At 40.2% G+C, this 13,849-nt stretch overlaps 1 protein-coding gene across 2 annotated transcripts in view; it reads right to left on the bottom strand.

Moving 5' to 3' along the window:
- Dnai4 (dynein axonemal intermediate chain 4) overlaps window positions 1–13,849 on the bottom strand; it is a 73,156-nt gene that overhangs the window by 38,280 nt on the left and 21,027 nt on the right. For both annotated transcript variants that reach the window (XM_057785099.1, XM_057785100.1), the window contains exons 3-6: window positions 10,669–10,853; window positions 9,177–9,289; window positions 4,740–4,896; window positions 2,174–2,313 (exon numbers count right to left, since the gene is read on the bottom strand). In XM_057785099.1, the coding sequence (XP_057641082.1) occupies window positions 2,174–2,313; window positions 4,740–4,896; window positions 9,177–9,289; window positions 10,669–10,853 (595 nt within the window). The remainder of the gene's footprint in view (window positions 1–2,173; window positions 2,314–4,739; window positions 4,897–9,176; window positions 9,290–10,668; window positions 10,854–13,849) is intronic.

Here is a 13,849-nt window from a genome sequence, read left to right as displayed (position 1 = left end):
ACAAGTTACTGGCTTCTGCCCTTGCCTGTGCGCTCTCTATACTGCTATTCAGTCTCCTCTCCCGCGTCCTCAGGTTACTGTCTCCTGTCCTCCTTTTTCTGCCTAAAGGACTCTAATTAGCATTCATTTAAAGCAATTCTACCATCAATAAATTCTGTTAGCTTTTGAAGACTCAGAAGTATCTTACTTTCTTCACTTCTAAAGGATCTGGCATTTTTATTTGACAGTGCTTCTTTTGCTTTCGAATTTTAAATGTCATGGTGCTAACGTCTGCCCTCCATAGTTTCCAGTGCAAAATTTAGTATTAAAAATTAGACCGTGTGTGATAAATCATTTTTATATTGTGACTTTCAAAATTCTCACTCTGTGTTCTGACTGACTATGCATGCGTCTTTGTGTGGATGTCTTTTCCGAGTTCTTCTCACAGCAGACCCTTAACAAGTTTAGAAAGACCTGTTCCCCTGTTCCTGGTGCCCCTCCTCACAGTCCCATTACATCCACATATGTGTGCTTATTGTCTCATAGGTTTCTGTTTAGCTTAGTGTTCTTCCTTCCTGCTCCTCAGACTGCATCTTTTGCAATGATCTATCATCAAGAATTATTACCCCCGTCTTCTTTCCTAACTGTTCTGTTGCAAACTATAGTGCAGTGCACATTCTTATTTCCATTGTTATACACAATGAGGATGACCCTGAACTCTTTTTTTTTTTAATTTTATTTATTTATTATGTATACAATATTCTGTCTGTATGTATGCCTGCAGGCCAGAAGAGGGCACCATTACAGATGGTTGTGAGCCACCATGTGGTTGCTGGGAATTGAACTCAGGACCTCTGGAAGAGCACGCAGTGCTCTTAACCGCTGAGCCATCTCTCCAGCCCCGACCCTGAACTCTTTTTTATTTTTTTAAATATTTATTTATTTATCATGTATACAATATTCTGTCTGTGTGTATGCCTGCAGGCCAGAAGAGGGCACCAGACCTCCTTACAGATGGTTGTGAGCCACCATGTGGTTGCTAGGAATTGAACTCAGGACCTTTGGAAGAGCAGGCAATGCTCTTAACCTCTGAGCCATCTCTCCAGCCCCCCCGACCCTGAACTCTTGATCCTCCTGCTGGCCCCTCCTGGGAACGGAGACCTTACAGGAATGCAGCGTCACACTTTACTTACGCGATGCTGTGGATCAAGTAAAGGGTTTCGTGCTAATAAGAATCTGTACTTCCTGTCATCAGGGAAGGAACACCAGCAGGATACTTAGGTACGCCCACACATCACCCAGGCAAGGATACCCAGGTATGCCCACACTTCACACAGGCAAGGATACCCAGGTACGCCCACACTTCACCCAGGCAAGCCACACCTCTGCTCTGAGGTAGGAACGAGGGAAAGCTAAAGGAGACTGGAGCATTTGTTCTTCCTCTTTCATGTAAAAGGAAGTCTCAGGGGTGAGCAATAAATATCCCTACTAGAAGACACATGAACGGTCCTTTACAACAAAACAAAACTACACTTGTTTTTACTAGAGGTTTGCATTTTCAATCTTTAGGAAGAAACTAGCTCCCAGCTATGTTCAGTAATAACTGCAATCAGATTATGCGTGATGTTTCTCCTCGTTTGTCCTCTGCCCACATCCCATAGACTTCTGCTTCTGCAGTATCCTCAGGAATGTTAATCTGTAAACACTGAGAGTGTTTCAGAGCACGGATTCTAAGACCTATGTGTGTCACCAACTGAGGTGACTCCTCTGTGCCAATTTCCCAGCAAGCAAATGGAGACTACGATTCGGACCCACTTTACAGTGATATGGTGGTCATTGAACCACTTATGATGGGAAGAAGGGAACTGTGTGGACTATACAGACGGATGTACTGGTAGTAAACTATATAATAAAATCATTTTCTATAAAGTGTATAAATAATTGAAGAGTGCAGAGCTCTGATACAAGGTGAATAAAAATTAGTCTGAACAATTATGTTACTCAGATACTTTATATCATTTCCCGTCACCTTGTCAAATTCTGAACATTAGAAATTAACAGTAACTAGTACTGAGATCCAGGCAAATCAATTTCCATTTTTTATTTATATAGTTTAACATGTGTTGACTGACAGAGGCCAGGAACAGATATCAAAATATAGCAACGGTTTGCCAAGAGGAATAAGACAAATTACCTTTGTCTTCCATTATGATCTTTTCACACTGGACATCTTTATTCTTTGGTGCGCCATTAAATGTTTGCATCATCCGTTCGACATACAGGTCATTGCCTAATCTATTTCTACAAAGCACTTCATAATTCTTATTTTTCAGTCTGCAAAAAAAGCAAAAAGTAACTGATGAATTAAAAACTATCATGAACATACATCATCACCTTTCTCCATTGCACGGTGTTGAGTGCTTTCACTAGCACAGAGTGTAACAAATGTCAAGTGAGCGTCAACACCTCCATAGAAAAATACTTCGCTACCTCACCACGGAAGGGCTGTTTCGCGCTGGGCTCCCCAGCGTTCACACTACCGTCAGACTTTACTAATGTTCAGAGAGTTTAGGGACTTTAATAGGGACATTGAAAGCTACAAACTCTTTCAAAGTATTACTGTTGCAGCATTGTGCGCATGCGGCATTCATAATTGGTAGCTGTGAATATTTTTACATTTTTATTTTTCTGAAACAGGGTTTCTCTGTGTAGCCCCAGATATCCTAGAACTCACATTTGTAGACCAGGCTGGCCTTGAACTCAGAGAGATTCATTTGTTTTTGCCTTCCCAGTGCTGGGATAAAAGGTGTGAGGCCACCACTGTTTAGTCTAGTTATAAGTATTTTTAAATTCACATTTTAATTTTATTAATCTAGGAAATATTTCTAATCTCCCAGTGTATATATGAATGCCTTAGTTGGGATGACTCATTTTTCATTTCAGTGTAGTCGAAGAATTTAGTGTAATTCTACTTTGAAATTTTAATTTAAAATGATTATGCCCTTCCCTTTATTATGAAGTGATCTTTTCCTAAGTATTCTGTCTGCTTTTTTGAAGGTTCTAAATTTTTTTTTCCTACATTTTCTTGTACTTAAAAAAAAAATCTTCTTTGGGGGTGTAGAGATGGCTCAGTGGTTAAGAGTATCTACTGTTCCTCCAGAGGGCCAGGAGCTGGGCTCCCAGGATCCATACTGGGAAGCTTGGAACCACAAGTAACTTTAGCTCTAGAAAATGTGACGCCCTCTTCTGGCCCCTCCTAGCACCTACACGCATAACAGAGTGAGCTAGCTTGTGTGCTCTCTCCCTCTCTTCTCTCCCCCTTCCCTGCCTCCCTCTCTCCCCTCCCTCCCTCCCTCTCTCCCCTCCTCCTCCTCCTCTCTCTCTCTCTCTCTCTCTCTCTCTCTCTCTTTCTCTCTCTCTCCCTTCCTCTCTCCTCTTTCCCTCCCTCCCTCCCTCCCTCCCTCCCTCCCTCCCTCCCTCCCTCCCTCCCCCCATCTCTCTCTCTCACACACACACTTAAATGAAGATAAACCTTGAAAAAACTCCTCTTCACATCTGGTTTTTAGGAATGTCAGCACAATGCCCTGAGGCTATTGCAGTTGATTTCATTTTTGCTTCTATACAAGAGTCTGTTAGTAGCTCAGGAAAGCCTCCCGACTCTGGTTCTCTGTGATTTGCTGTGTACATGTCTGAAACACTGACAAGCTAGACCATTATTTTTATAATCATTGTCTCTTTACATTTTATTTCCTGTAGTTATTCAGACCTATTTTTTAGCCATTTAATCTTTACTCAATTACATTTAAATCAATGTTTGCTTTTTGACAATAAAGTTCTTATCCAAATATGTCATTCAGACCTTAATGTGAATGTTTTAACCATCTTAATTGCTGAAACACTTCACGACTTTGTATTTTGTATCTAATCATACCATAGCTCTGACACCCTCAGGGTCTGAATTTAGGGTCTGTTACTTATCCTTTAATAATAACTTGTCTTTTATTGATTTAGTAAATTTTTATCAAATTCAACCTGAGGGAATCATTTTTAATTTCCTTATTATTGTGTCAGTTATTTAAATGTATTGTGATATATGCACATGTATGTGTGGGTGACTGTACACAGAGATCAGAGGAGAATGTCAAGTGTCCTGTCACTCTTTTAATCCCTTGAGATAAAGTCTCACTGACCCTAGAGTTGGGCCAGCAGCCAGCAAATCCCTGCAATCCTTCTGTCTCCACCCCCCACCCTTGCTCCCTCCCCACACCAATCACACAGGTCTCTTATGTGGGCACTTGGGACTCTAATTTAGGCCCTCATGCTTTGTATAAATGCATATACTGTTTTTATTAAATCACAGGAAGGAATATATATATATATCTTCTACCTCAAACATTTATTCTTTGTGCTGAGCCCAACATCCTCTCTTCTAGCTGTTTTGCAGCATACATTGACTGTGATCCTACAGCTGTGACAGGGCTCTAGGACTCGGTCCTGGTAACTAGAACTTTGGAACTGCTGACCACTGACCTTTCTTCTTCAAAAGTTCACATAGTTACACAGGCTATGCTAAAGATAAGGGCTTTTCCTATAGAAAAATGTCATGTGATATAAACATGTCCATATAGGTTCATAGAGTAAATGTGTAATTTCAAGGGCACATTTCTCGAAATCTCCAAGCACTCTTCAAAAGAACAAAGAACCTCTAATTCAGCGTCTGAGCTCTGGAGAAGCAACACAGACAAGGGAGCTATACATACTCTATTTTCCCCGCGTCTTCGGATTCTACTGAGTATATGACTGTGGGCAGGTCAAAAAATTTCAGTGTTTTCGTCTCCGTGAGAATGATCTCTATGTTCTTCTCCAGCTCTTCCTTTGTTAAAGATGTTTCAGGTGTGGTCCTCAGAACTCGCACGTCTAAAAGACACGCCATAGTAAGATTACCCTGGAACTGCTCATGTGCACACTTCCTAATCGCTAAGACACAATGATCACACACACATGGCGAGTGTGCACACTTCCTACTCACTAAGACGCAACGACAACACACACAACATGTACACACTGCCTGGTCACTAAAACACAATGACAACATACACAACATGTGCACACTTCCTGGTCTCTAAGACACAATGATGACACACACACAGAGCAAGTGACTTTATACAGCAGTCTATTTAACTTCTGTGAAGGCAACTGGAGAAGCCAGCTCTGTTCTGCTGCTACAGGCATCAATCCCAGCCTAGTCTCACACCTCTGGTCACAGCTCCATGGGCAATCCTGCTACAATTATTCTGCACTGTGACCAGGGATTTTAAAGTAGCTGTTGGTACTACTGAGAAAGAATACGGGGGCATGTGTATGGGGAAAGTCACCTGACCCTTTGAGGCCTCAGCAACCTTACTACTTACTTTGTTTGTTTGTTCTTGGTTGTTTTTTGTTTTTGTTTTTTTAACAGGCCTCCTCTAATCATCTTCAACAGGAGATAAAAGACTCTTCAACGGGTCTGGTTGATTACAGGTGTAAAATGGTCCCAATTTTCACACAAATAAATAATATGTTTTTAAATGATGGGTCAAATCTTTCAAATAGTGAAAGGCTCAATACTCTAAGCTAATTTCCTAAGGACAGAATTTCAGACCTGAGAAAGGGTTATATTCCGGGGCTGGGAATGGGTTATCAGTAAGAAACAGCCTTGATGCGGCATATAAGTCAGGGATCAATAGATTTGGAGACTTGAGACAGGACCTCACTATGTAACCCAGGCTGGACTCAGACCTGCAGCCTTCTGTTCCCACCTCCAGTGTACGGGCATTACAGGCGTGCATCATTCCAAGCTTCAGTGTATTCTTAACAAAAGAGGAGAGAGGGCTGCAGAAGACTGACATGGGGAAACTTTGACTTATTTTAAGGCAAGAAAGTAAGAGTTTAACACTTCCCAGAGACAAAGACTCAGTTCCCTCTTAATACTCAGGATCGGAGGGAAAAAAAAATCTCCTAAAAATCTGAAATAAAGTACAAGTATTTTTTTAAAAAAACAACCAACATCTAGAATGGTTACATATAGTAACACATTCTCATTCATGCATGAAATTCTAATAAAAGTACTTTAAGAAACTATGGAAATGTTTGTGCTACAACCCTACATGAAGAATTGACCAGAACACGGTCTATGTTGTAGTTACAATGACATAAAATAAAGGTCAGGAAAGAAGAAATATTTAATAATTAGCCCTTCTTAATGATTCTTTAAGAAAAAAAGTCCTTGTAATAGATTTTAAAATAAAGACAAGATTTAAATAAGTAAATCTGGTTAAGAGAGGATAAGCAAAAAGAAGTCAATGAATTGTCCACACAGACAGTGTTGAGGTACAACTTGTTCAGATTTCCTACAGCATCAATGAAGAAAATAAGCAGGAGTAAGTTGTCTCATGCTCCACAGGAACAGGGAATTTCAAGACTGAAAAGAACAGGCTTGGGCCAGGCTGTGGTGGTGCACACCTTTAATCCCAGCACTCCGGAGGCAGAGGCAGGAGGATCTCTGTGAGTTCGAGGCCAGCCTGATCTACAAGAGCTAGGCCCCAAAGCCACAGAGAAACCCTGTCTCAAGAAACAAAACAGACAAGCAAACAAAAACAAAAAAAACACCAAAAACCAAGTCTTGATCCTCTGAGTACTCTTTTAGACCATCGGATGCTGGCTAATGGCTTGGCTGTATATAAAGTATCCTGGCAGCACAGACGTAGTTCTAAAAACAACCTCACATGAGATACAGCACATATATAGAATATAATGCAACAATATCAGCTATGTATTAGAGCTAGGGAAAATACATCTTCTTAATGGCAGAGGAACACACTATCCAGACAAAACCACGGAACAAGTAGGCTTTTGTGCAGGTCTGTCATCTTCTGAATGTTGCCTGAATTTGTTCCGTATTAAAAAATGAATTCTAGCAGCACTATGTACCTACAGAATCTATTTCATGCATCAAGATTACCAGCTCCAGATAATAGATGGAGACTACACTTGCATCTCTTCCTAGAAACCTATCAATGCACTTTTTGCATTCTCCACCCCTGATGTTCGAGAGATCTCCAGTTGTGTGTTGCAATCATGGCTCCCTTTTCACATCTTCACACAGGAAGCCCCTGGAGAGGGACAGGAAGGACTCTGTAGTAGGCTACAGTATTTAATGAATGGGTAAGACATGGTCACTCTTGGGGCTTCAAAAGCACTTTTACTCATAACGCAGTATTTTGTTTCTAGTACGCCTGCCCTTACCCCGTGTTCTTCAATTAATTGAGAAATAGGTAAGGAAAAAGATCTATTATCTGGTAACATTAAGAGATCTCAGTAAGGAGCAGTTCAGGAAGCCTTCCTTGAAGCTGTTGTTTAGCTACAATGAGTCTAGTGTAATTACAATCAGACTGAGTTACAAAATAGTGCTTCTCTCTCTTCGCAAATGCACATGTGCTAACCACGGGTACTTTATGAGTTCATGTAAAAGGACCTACTACTCATTTATCTCCGTGCTGAGCAAGTGCCAGTCTGTGCCTAACATGCTGCTCCATCATCCAGATCAAACGCCAAGCATTTCCAAGCCCAGCCTCCTTTCGGCTCTGAAAAGTGTATGTGTCAGAACACCCAGAGGCTTGTGCAAGATAGTTTAGAGTAATTCTTTTTTTCATTTTAGAGTAGTTCGAGGTGTAGAACATCTGTAAGAATACTAGAGCTTGTGTAGACCTGCACTCAAGTAGCCCCCACTGTGAACATTCCTATCGTGTGCCTAGAGCAACTAATGGACCTACAGTGATACTTCACCATCTGAAGCCCAGGTTTTATTCCAGGCTGCTTCATTTTTAATGCCATCTAAACACTCATAATTTATTCTAAAATATCAGCCCAGACACCACATTTGATCATCTTGTCCCTTCGGTTTTCCTAGACTGTGGCAGTTTCCTGTGTTAGAAGACTGAGTATTGGTCATGCATGTAAAACATGCTTCCATTTAGGATTGCCTGAAGCGGGACACAGGTTACAGGTTTCTGGAAGGCAACAGAGGAAGGAGATAGACTGATAGCCCATCAAGGCTATCAATACAACTTCTTGCTGACATCATCACCACTTAGCTGAGACTGGTTTCTGTTTTCATACACTGTAGTCTGGTGAAAGCAATGATACAAAGTCCATATTAAAAAGGATAGAAACTCTACTTTGAAGGAAAAATATCTACATAAGTATTTAAAATTCTCTACAGAAGTCTATCTGCTCTCCCCTTTACCATATATCTAAGTATGGGCTCCTGGATATTGTCAATGAGCCAGCACTATACTTTCTGATGTTGAACTTGTCTACCTTTGGCTAATGGAACACTAATGGCTGCTGTGTCCCTGTCATTCCTTTTTTTTGGGGGGTGGTGGTGGAGGAAAGGCAGGGTCTGTGCACGTATTTTTTTAACTTTCAAGTTCATCTTATATATACCCAAGGCTCAGAAATCAACTACTTCTCCAAAGGGCCCTATTTCTTTTAATGAAGAACAGTATGCAAAGCTAATAGTGAAACAAATGTTTTATAAACAGACCCTTATTTACACAAAGAATATGATTACTTATTTGGCAACTCAGGACAAAACAAGATGAGGGGCTGGAAAGACGCTCAGTGGTCACTACTACTTACAGATGAACTGAGGTTCAGTTCCTAGCACACGCATGAAGACGAATGATGGTCTGTAGCTCTAGTTCCAGAGAATCTGATGGCCTCCCCAGGTACTGCACACACATACACACATACACAGGCAAATACAGGCAAAACACCCATACACATAAAATAAACACTTAAAAAGAACTTCAAAGTGTTGACTTGTATCTACATGTACAGGAAAAAATGAGAGTTTCTTTTTATGTCTCTCTCACACACACACACACACACAACACACACATAGGAAAGGAAGTATCGTTAAAGACTAAACTCAGGGTCTTTGATGTAGGCAAATGGTCCCCCACTGAGACAGGTTCTCAGTTGCTTTTTACCTACTCTCAGTCACAATTAGAAATTAATCTTAAAATGGTATAAAAGCTGTGCCAAAATAACCTAGGTTTCACAAACATTACAATCAATGACAATTTCCATGTGGGGAGTTAAAGCATTGAAAATACATTAAAGCTGTAAGATTGAAAGAAAATTGCTTTTATTACCTGTAAAACTAGCCAGTCTTTCCCTCTTGTAAGCTGGTTCTTCTAGATCCTCCGTCATTGATTCGGTTGTGGACACACTTGACTTTGACACTGTGCTGCTCCCCATGACTGACCTTTGAAAGTTATTAACACATTTGGTCAATGTCCTTATGAGAAACTAAAAGTTTAAATTAGACTGTATCAACAGATGAACAAGTTAAACATATTAGTCATATAAACAACATAAATCATTATATCTTTTAAATCTTCAGTTGATTTTTCATGTCCTTTAAAAAGTGAAAGTATATTTTAGAATAACATCAAATCTACACCGAGGACATCAGTGTTCTCAATGTATATTTTGAATGACTATCTAAAATATAGCTCCCTCCCAGACTCCATTTTCACTATCTCTTCATCATTTTGTTGCTGGGTGTTTTAGCACCTCCATCCTAGGAGTCTGTTTAGGGCCTCAGCCAAGAATATTCTTCTCTTTGCTTCTGCACATTCCTCATAACTCGGCTCAAAAGTTCAATTTTACAAAAGTCCTCTCGAAAGGTAACAAGACACAGCTACACTGTAGAGTGCTTTCCTCCTCGGGAAAAGTAACCTGAGACACAGCTACACTGTACAAAAGGAAGCCTTCCCTACAAGAGGGGATGGGGAAAGCTCTTGGGACTAGGGAGGTTATAAAAAGGTCATGTCTGGAAAAAACCAGTAACTTAGAAGAGTCTTAAAGGTCCCTCCCCAGAGTAAGGGAGTAAAGAAGTCTGGGGAGGAGACTGAGTGGCTGAGCCATGGGGAGGAGGGGCGGACTGTGGGGCTGTGGCGCCACCTACAAGCTGTGCAGAGCTCAGGGGTGTGGCTTGTGGTTACCACGTGGGATCTGCTTTTCTGAGACACAGAGTTTCTGAGTCATCCCAGTTCCTGACTCCTGTTAGTAATGCCAATAAAGACTCACGTTCCACCACGCTGGGCTTTCATGAGATCATTAATTTGGTCAGTCATGGGTTTCCTTTAAAATTTTAAACGAACGATCATAACATTGCTCTGTAACATCTTACATTTAGGCTTTCAATTGTTTACAAAGGGGTCAGCTTTACTGGAAGAGCCCTTGTTTCTTATCTGGCGTTCCATGTGGCTCGTGTGTGAATTGAGTGTAGAGTCTAGAGCAGTGTGTGTGACTGCACTGTATTCTAAATGGCAGCAATAAAACCCTAAAGAAACTGGGCCAAAATATTTAATTGCGATTTGTGGCCAGCTGTGAAGCTAGTCCTTTATTTCGGAAACCTTGGGCAATCTCAGGCAAACATCTACACACTTTTCACAATGTTTTAGAATTTGTGGGAACTCTTCAATCAAGAGACACGAATATAATTAAAACATAAAAGCTAGAACACTAGGATTTATCGATTGAAGTCAGAAAAGTGGAAACATATATTCTGCATGTATGCAATATAAGCAGAAGAACAACATAAATGAAATCAAAAGAACTGGGGCCAGAATACTTCACCTTGTGAATTGCCCTAACATACTAGGGTTAACTGTATTTTGATACAGACTGTATGAAGAAATAAAATCGGATCCAAGTGATCCTTCTTGTGACATCAAGAGCTTGTTGGGCTTTGCTGTTCCCAGGTGTGGATCTGGATGGTAGAGAGGTCGGGGAGTAACATCAACGCCTCTTGCATCAAACACCTGTAGAAAATGGTTATTTAAACTGAATATCCAGACAAGAAAACAAAAATACATATAGCAGAAAAATATTAAGTATAATAATGTTCTTAGGACAAGATGAACATGAAAACTTGAATAACACAAAATTTTATGCTTGAAGTTTAACTAGGCAAAATAAAAGCAATCTTACTCATATACCTACATACAAGTAATAAACACAGAGATATGATGTGAAAATGGTAACTGATCTCTGTAACTAATCATTATATAGAGAAAGCTGAATGGTATGGCCAGTCATTTGATATGGCTTCTTTTATTTGTTTTTGTTTTGTTGTTTTTTTGTTTCAAGACAGAGTTTTTCTGTAGCTTTGGGAACCTGCCCTGAAACTAGCTCTTGTAGCCAGGCTGGCCTTGAACTCACAGAGATCTGCCTGTCTCTACCTCCCAAGTGCTGGGATTAAAGGCATGCACCACCACTGCCTGGTTGATATGGCTTCTTGATGTAATCACATGTGACAAGAAGCATATAGAAGCTGATGGTGTGACAGCAAACTTTTTAATTAATTACTTATTTAATAAGTTTATTTTTGTTTTTTCAAGACAGTTTCTCTGTGTAGTCTTGGCTGCCCTGAAACTTGCCCTCTAGACTGGGCTGGGCTTGAACTCAGGGATCCACCTGTCTCTGTCTCCCGGAGTGCTGGGATTAAATGTATTTGCTACCATGCCCAGATACAGAAAACTTTTATAGTAAGTTTTTAAAAGGCAAAACTATAATGACAATACACAGCAATCAGAAAAATAGAATACTTTATTCATATTGTTAATATTTTGGTCGATATAATATCATAAGCATAGGCATGAAAAAAAACTTTTTTTAGCATGGTACCAAGGGGAGCCTGCTAAAGCAAGAGGGACCTGAGAACCTCAGCTCAGCACAGCTGTGCCAGCAATTCACTCCACAGGTACTGTGGAGTCTGAATGAGAGTGGCCCCAAGAGGCTCAGGTTTGAATGCAGGGCTCCCAGTGGGTGGAGCTGTTGGGAAGGATTAGGAGGTGTGGCCCTGTTGGAAGAGGTGTGTCCCTGGGCATAGAGTTACGATTTTAAAAGACTCCCATGATTTCCAGTAAGTACTTGCTCTTTGTCTCATGGTTGTGGATCAAGATGTGAGCTCTAAGCTGCTCCTTCACTCTGCCACCATGGACTCTAACCCTCTGAAATTGTAAGCCTAAATAGAGGTTTTTCTCGTAAGTTGCCTTGGTCATGGTGTTTTATCAAAGCAAGAGACAAATAACTAAATATTAAACTTCTATTTCCTATTTTTAAATTAGTTTGCTTCCAGTCTCATGTATATATGTCTCCTGATGGTTTTGCTTTTGTTTGTATATTGCTCAGGTCTTAGGATTATTGTTGATGTTTCTATCCAGCTTACTCTAAGACATTCTTTACTATGCTTTCCAGGATATTGAATATACCTTTCCCTTTCCTCCACACTCTAATACATTCTTTACTATGCTCTCCAGGATGCTGAATATACCCTTCCTCTTCCTTCTCTCATCCTATCCTCTTCCCCTTTACTTCTTAATTATAACCCTCCACAATTTAGCAATGTCTAAAATCTGTGAGCCATAATAATCTCTCAACTTTGTCTTCTAATTACTTTACCTATCTCGTTCTGATTTTCCTTTTCCAAACCTGATTAATAGTTAATCCTGAGTATATGTCATATTATCATTGATTATTTATCCTCCAATGGTTATTGAAATCAAAGGTGCCAATGTGACTAACTGGCTAGTATGATGTTGGCGTTGTGGGACGATCAAGCAGCCATGACTGCTCTTGCAGTTAATATTCTAGTCAGGGAATGATACAGTGCTTTACACCAAGCACTCGGCTCCTGGACCAAGGAACTATTTGCTGAACTACACACTCACCAGTATCACATCCAAGTTCCACGTGAGCATAGCAAATACTTTAATTGAAAAGATGGTGGCTGATTATGTAATGGTAGATATGTAAATCCCAGTGAAGCAACCAACACAACAGAACTCATCCAAAAGTTATGAATTTTATAGTAAAGGCATTTAACAAGAGTGAGACAAGTGAAATAAATCCCAGTCGGGGAACTTCAAAGAAAGTGCATATGTTCAAATAAGGAAGTAAGTTCCTGATTGAGAGCATAAACAGATAGATGAAATAAGGAAGGGGATGCAAAAGATGAAATAGGACTTCAACAAGAGCTGGAAATACTGAGACGAAACCAACCTAAAGTTGTGGAAATGAAAAATCTAAGACAGATGAAAAAGTCTCTTGGAAGGCTCACCAATAGAATGGACAAGGAGATGACAGACCAGCCGACCTTGAACTGATGGAACTAGAGGAAGAGGAGAATAGACCCTTGCAAGCTGTCCTCTGACCTTCGTTATGTGTGCCCTGGCTCACATATGCACACATACATGCAGTAAGTAAAAGTCATCAAACAATGTTGCTATAAATATCATTGCAAATGATATGCTAACCTTTATGAATCTTTGTCGGAACTCTGGGTAAAGAGGATGTGCATGCTCACTTTTAAGATGAGCTTCAACGTGATTCCATCAGCAGAGACAAAAGGTCTGATTTCTCCAAATTTTTGAAAACGCTTGGTATTTCTCATGTGAGTTAAGGAAACTCCTTTTATTTTTGAAATGTTGCAGTCATATATTACATTATAGCTGACACCCTTTGTCCAGTAATGTTTTTTATTTTCCCAAGTGTAGCTATGTAAAGTTGTTCATTCATTTACTGTGGTTATAAAGTAATGCACACAACTATTACATAGTATTTTATAAGTTTACTTTTAATAGATATGATGAACTGCTTCCAGGTTTGGGCTCAGTGAATGTGCTTCAGTAAACATTTGTGTAGAGGTGTCTTCCGATACATTCCCAGGCGTCTGCAGATGCCAAGCAGCTGAGCCACAACATTTTTTTTTTTTTTTGGAAGAGGGGAGCCAACTCTGGGCTGTCCTCTGACCTCA

Source organism: Chionomys nivalis, chromosome 11, assembly GCF_950005125.1.
Source record: "Chionomys nivalis chromosome 11, mChiNiv1.1, whole genome shotgun sequence".
Taxonomy (NCBI): Eukaryota; Metazoa; Chordata; class Mammalia; order Rodentia; family Cricetidae; genus Chionomys; species Chionomys nivalis.
This window is presented reverse-complemented; position numbering and strand designations above follow the sequence as displayed.